The sequence below is a fragment of the Cebus imitator genome, unplaced genomic scaffold, assembly GCF_001604975.1.
Source record: "Cebus imitator isolate Cc_AM_T3 unplaced genomic scaffold, Cebus_imitator-1.0 Scaffold6, whole genome shotgun sequence".
Taxonomy (NCBI): Eukaryota; Metazoa; Chordata; class Mammalia; order Primates; family Cebidae; genus Cebus; species Cebus imitator.
The window spans coordinates 13,354,973-13,361,214 of record NW_016107321.1 but is presented as its reverse complement, the minus strand read 5'-3'; the positions used below and the strand labels follow the sequence as shown (position 1 = coordinate 13,361,214).

The 6,242-nt window shown below is 42.9% G+C and overlaps 1 protein-coding gene across 5 annotated transcripts in view; it reads right to left on the bottom strand.

The window, feature by feature from the left end:
* Positions 1-6,242, bottom strand: part of RMND1 (required for meiotic nuclear division 1 homolog) — a 45,364-nt gene that overhangs the window by 8,350 nt on the left and 30,772 nt on the right. For all 5 annotated transcript variants that reach the window (XM_017539076.2, XM_017539115.2, XM_037742206.1 and 2 more), the window contains one exon: positions 3,990-4,110. In XM_017539076.2, the coding sequence (XP_017394565.1) occupies positions 3,990-4,110 (121 nt within the window). The remainder of the gene's footprint in view (positions 1-3,989; positions 4,111-6,242) is intronic.

Genomic DNA, 6,242 nt, shown 5'->3' with positions numbered 1-6,242 from the left:
CCAGCCTCCTGAGTAGCTGGGATTACAGGCACGCACCACCATGCCCAGCTAATTTTTTTTGTATTTTTAGTAGAGACGGGGTTTCACCATGTTGACCAGGATGGTCTCAATCTCTTGACCTCGTGATCCACCCGCTTCGGCCTCCCACAGTGCTGGGATTACAGGCTTGAGCCACCGCGCCCGGCCTACAAATTTTCAAACAACCTCGAGAGAACTATCATGAGAACGGCACCAAGTGGATGGGGTTAAACCACTTATGAGAAATCTACCTTATGATCCAGTCACCCCCGACAAGGACCCACCTTTAACATGGAACATTACAATTCAACACAAGATTTGGGCAGGGGCACAGATGCAAACCATATCACTCCCCTACTTGCTCATTCTTCTGATGAAGCATGCTGCCACGCTGTGAGATGCTCTATGGAGGAGCCTCTGTGGCAAGGAGCTGCGAGAGGGCTCTGGACAACAGCTTATGAGGAACTGAGGCCTCAATCTAATAGCCTGAGAGGAGCCAAGTCCAGCCAATAACCACAACTGAACTAGGAAGTGAATCCTTGGGATGACTCCAGCCTTGTGAGAAATGCAGAGTCAGAGGACCCAGCTAAACCATACCGATTCCTGACCCACAAAAACTGAAATATTAAGTGGTGTTTCTTTTTATTATTATTTTTGAGATGGCGTCTCACTCTATCATCCAAGCTGGAGTGCGGAGGTGCAATCTCAGCTCACTGTAACCTCTGCCTCCTGGGTTCAAGTGATTCTCGTGCCTCAACCTCCCGAGTGGCTTCCCAGCTACTTGGGACTACAAGTGTGCACCACCATGCCAGATTAATTTTTGTATTTTTAGTAGAAACGGTTTCGCCATGTTGGCCAGGCTGGTCTTGAACTCCTGGCTTTAAGTGATCTGCCTGCCTCGGCCTCCCAAAGTGCCAGGGTTACAGGCTTGAGCCACTGCATCCAGCCAGTAAGTGGTGTTTCAGTCCACCAAGTTTTGGGGTAATTTGTTACACAGCAGTAGCTGTCACAATCACAGGAAATACCTCATCTGTATACAGCTTTTCGTATCCCTCCCTTACCTCCTCTAGATCTTCTGCCTGTGTGCACAGTCGACAACCGGGAAAGTCCAGTGCTTTTCATATCTGACGAGATGACTGAACTGTCAAATCGGTGTCTAATTAGACCTTTGGTATCTAAAACTATGTTGATGGAGTCCACTAAATTTGATTCTTAAACCATCACTAATCAATCTTTCTGTGTCAGCTAAAAGCAACATAGCTTGGTTTTCTTGCCCTGACCAGTGGTGATGACCTCTACTGTCCTGTGCTGGAAGACACCTACAGAGGAACAGGTGGTACCAAGATCAGTGACAACTGCAGATACCTTTGCTGTGGTTTTGAAAAGGGTGGTGTCTAGATTAGAGGAAAAAAAATGCAGATGCTAAAGTGACTATAGCATTCAATGAACCATGGTCTTTGAAATTATAAATCTTTTATTTTTCTGAGACAGGGTCTTGCTCTGTTGCCTAGACTGGGGTATAGTGGTATGATCATGGCTCACTGTAGCTTCAAATTTCTGGACTAAACCAATCCTCCTGCCTTAGCCTCCCAGGTAGCTGGGACTACAGGCACATGCTATTATACCTGGCTAATTTAAAAAAAACAAAAAACAAAACAAAAAAAACATTCAGTAGAAATGAGGTCTCACTGTTTCCCAGGCTAATCATTTATTTTTGATGAGATACAAGGTGAATGTGGTGATTTGGTAGGAAATATGATTGAAAAACGGATACAATAGAAAGGACCCTGTATATCAAGCCAGAACACCTGAGGCAATGAGAGAAGCTGGAGGAATAAGACAAGACAATCAGTAGATACTAATGTCAAGAGGTATGTGATGTTAGAATTATCAGATGATGTTAAAGCAACCATCATAAACATGATTCAACAAGCAATTCTGAACACACTTGAAACAAATGAAAAAGTAGGGAGTCTGCAAAGAAACAGAAGATACAAAGAAGAAAACATGGAAGTTTTAAACGTGAAAAATACAATGAATAAAATAACTCGATGGGCAGCAAAATGAAGGTAACAGAGGAAGGAATCAATTAACTAGAAGATCAGACAAAGGAAATTACCCAATCTTAACAGAGAGAAAATATACTGGAGAAGAAGTGAACAGAGCCTCAAAGACTTGTGAAATTATAAAAGATAAAACATAAATGTCATAGAATTATGGCAGATTTCCTATCAGAAACCATGGGGGTCAGAAGGAAGTGACACAGCATTTTTCAGGTGCTGAAAGAAAGAAAACTGTCCACCCAGAATCCTATTTCTAGGAAAATATTCTTCAGGAATGAAGAGAAAATTAAGACATTCTCAGATGAAGACAAACTAGGAAAATTTGTCTGACTTACCTTTAAAGAATAGCTAAATAATGTTGTTGAAAACACACACACACACACAAAACAGTAAAAGAAATCTTAGAAGATCAGAAGGAAAAAAGAACAGAAAGAATAAAAACATGGGTACATACAACAGACTTTTCTTAGTTTTCTAAGTTATATTTTATGGGCGAAGCAAAAATTATAACATAATCTAATGAAGGTTTCTATGTCTGCAGAAGAATAGTTAAGACAATTATAAACAGGGAAGGATAAAGGAATATAAAAGAAATAAGGATTTTCTTTTCTGCATCCAATCATCCATTAGGGAAATAAAGATTCTACACTTCATTTAATCTGCAAGATGTTGAAATCAGTAGAATGTAGTAAGTTATATACATATGATGTAATAACCAGAGCAACTACTAAATATCTATGCAAAGAGATATACTAAAAAATAACATCAAAATGAAATACCAAAAAAATGTTTCAGGAGCCACAGGAAGACGGGAATTGATACGAGTAACAACCTGCATGGATCTAAGTTGAGGGCATTATGGTGAGAAAAGCCATCTAAAAAGTCACATACTGTATGACTCTATGACATCCTCAAAATGATAAAATTATGGAGATGGAGAAGAGATTACTCGGCCAGGGGTTAGGGACAGTCCGGGGAGGGGGAGGGTGGTATGACTGCACAGGGAAGCATGAGGGAGAATGTATGGTGATAAAACATTTTCTCTTTTCGGTTTTTTTGTTTTTTGAGACAGAGTCTCATGCTGTCACCCAGGCTGGAGTGCAGTGGCAAGACCTCAGTTCCGTCTCCTGGGTTCAAGTGATTCTTCTGCTTCAGTCTCCTTGAGTAGCTGGTACTACAGGTGCATACCACCATGCCTGGCTAATTTTTGTATTTTTAGTAGAGACAGGGTTTCGCCATGTTGGCCAGGCTGGTCTTGAACTCCTGACCTCAGGTGATCTGCCTGCCTCGACCTTCCAAAGTGCTGGGATTACAGGCATGAGGCACAGCGCCTGGGCCCATCACTATACCTTGATACATGTCTCTCTTCTTGACTTTGCTTCTGCCCTTCTATATGCTGGCATGATGGAACTAATTGGATTATCCTGCTGCTACTCTAATCTCAGCATATTTCAGATTTAGTCTGTCACCTCCCCTCTCTGACCTCTCATTGTTTTGCCACCTTTCTACTTGTCACCTCCAGGCAAACATCAGTCATCCTTTATTCTTCCTTCTTCAAGGCCTAGATCAGGAGCAGTCAGGGACTCTTGCATGAAACTTGATAAGAACTTCCTAACGGACCTTTAGGTTTCCAAACTCTCATCTTATTCATCGACCTTATAGTCTGTGAAGCTAAAATCAGAAGATCCTTTGATGTAAAAAACTGACAACTGACTGTACAGAGGACAAGAAAGGGAAATATAAAGAGATTTGAGTGGAAGTCAAACAAGATATTTCCCTGAAAGCAGTTAAACATATTCACTTAATTTATAGGCAACAACATGTCTTTTTCTCCCATTAAAAGTACAAAATGCATCACTTCTCACAGCCTTTTGGCTAAGATCAAGTATAAAAGTACAAAATACATACCTTAACCCTTCGGCCAATGCTAAGGAATTGACATGTTTTATCGTAAAGCTCTTCCAGGTTTTCTCTGTCCCAGTAGAAATCAGGAGTAATCAAGAAGTCTGAACTCAAGTTTATACGGTGCCTTTAAAAAAGGGAAAATTACAACTTTTTATTTATCTTGAATTAAATATCGTTTCTATTATATTTAATATTTACATGGTGCTTTATGGAAACCTTTTTTTTTTTTTTTGAGAGAGGCTCTTGGCCGGGCGCAGGGGCTCACGCCTGTAATCCCAACACTTTGGGAGGCTGAGATGAGTGGATCACAAGATCAGGAGTTCCAGACCAGTCTGGCCAATATGGTGAAACCCTACCTCTACTAAGAATACAAAACTAGCTGGGCATGGTGGTGCATGCCTGTAGTTCCAGCTACTCGAGAGACTGAGGCAGAAGAATTCCTTGAACCCAGGAGGCGGAGGTTGCAGTCAGCTGGGATCCTGTCCAGCTGGGTGACAAAGCAAGGCTCCGTCTCAAAAAAAAAAAAAAAAAGAAAAAAGGTTGGGCGCAGTGGCTCACGCCTATAATCCCAGCACTTTGGGAGGCCGAGGCGGGTGGATCACGAGGTCAAGAGATCGAGACCGTCCTGGTCAACATGGTAAAACCCCGTCTCTACCAAAACTACAAAAATTAGCTGGGCATGGTGGTTCACGCCTGTAGTCCCAGTTACTTGGGAGGCTAAGCCAGGAGAATGGCTTGAACCCAGGAGGCAGAGGTTGCGGTGAGCCGAGATCATGCCATTGCACTCCAGCCTGGGCAACAAGAGCGAAACTCCGTGTCAAAAAAAAAAAAGTCTCGCTGTGTGCTGTGTTACCCAGAATGGAGTGCAGTGATGTGATCACAACTCACTGCAACCTGAGGTTAAAGCTATCCTCCTGCCTCAGCCTTCCATGTAGCTGGAACTTCAGGCATGTGCCACTGCATCTGGCTAAAAACTTTTTTTTTTTTTTTTTTTGAGACAGAGTCTTGTTCTGTCGCCAGGCGCCAGGCTGGAGTGCAGTGGTGCGATCCTGGCTCACTGCAATCTCAGCCTCCCAAGTAGCTGGGACTATAGGTGCACGCCACCATGCCCGGCTAATTTTTGTATTTTTAGTAGAGACGGGGTTTCACCATGTTGGCCAGGACGCTGACCTTTGCAAAATACTTCCAACAAACATGTAAATAAAATTTACAAATGGATTTCAAAATTCTGAACCTAATTAATTCAGTCTTTAATACCAACAATATAAAGTAGACAGAAAAATACTCATTTTTTTTTTTTATTTTGAGACAGTTTCGCCCTTGTCACCTTGGCACAATCTCAGCTCACTGCAACCTCCGCCTCCCAGGTCCAAACAATTCTCCTGCCTCAGCCTCCCAAGTAGCTGGAATTACAGGCATGCACCACCAGGCCTGGCTGATTTTGTAGTTTTAGTAGAGATGGGGTTTCTCCATGTTGCTCAGGCCGGTCTCAAAATCCCAACCTCAGATGATCTGCCCGTCCCTGCCTCCCAAAGTGTTGGGATTATACGAGTGAGCAACCATGCCTGGCTTTTTTTCTGTTTTTTGCTTTTTTTTTGCTGACAGAATCTTGCTATCTCCCAGGCTGGAGTACAGTGGCATGATCTTGGCTCGTAACCTCCGCCTCCTAGGTTCAAGCAATTCTTGTGCCTCAGCCTCCCATGAGGCTGGAATTAGAGGCACATACTACCATGCCTGGCTAATTTTTGTGTTTTTAGTAGAGACAGGGTTTCATCATGTTAGCCAGGCTGATCACAAGCTCCCGGCCTCAAGAAGTCCACCTGTCTCAGCCTCCCAAAGTGCTGGGATTACAGGTGTAAGCCACCATGCCTGATCTTATGCTTACTTTTAAATTTTTAACTAAATAAAAATCTAAGTTATAAAAGTTATAACTTTTATAAGTTACTTATATAAGTTATAAAAGTAACATATAAACTGATATAGTAGCTCATGCTTGTGATCCCAGCACTTTAGAAGGCCAAAGGAAGAGGACTGCTTGAGCAAGGGTTTGAGACCAGCCAGGGCAACACAGGGAGACCCCATCTCTGCAAATAATTCTAAAAATTAGCCAGGTGTGGTGGTGCACTGCTGTGGTCCCAGCTACTCGGGAGGGTGAGGCAGGAGGACTGCCTGAGCCTGGGAGATCCAGGCTTCAGCGAGCTATGATTGTGCCCCTGCACTCTAGTCTGGGTGACAAGGTGAGACCCTGTCTTAAAA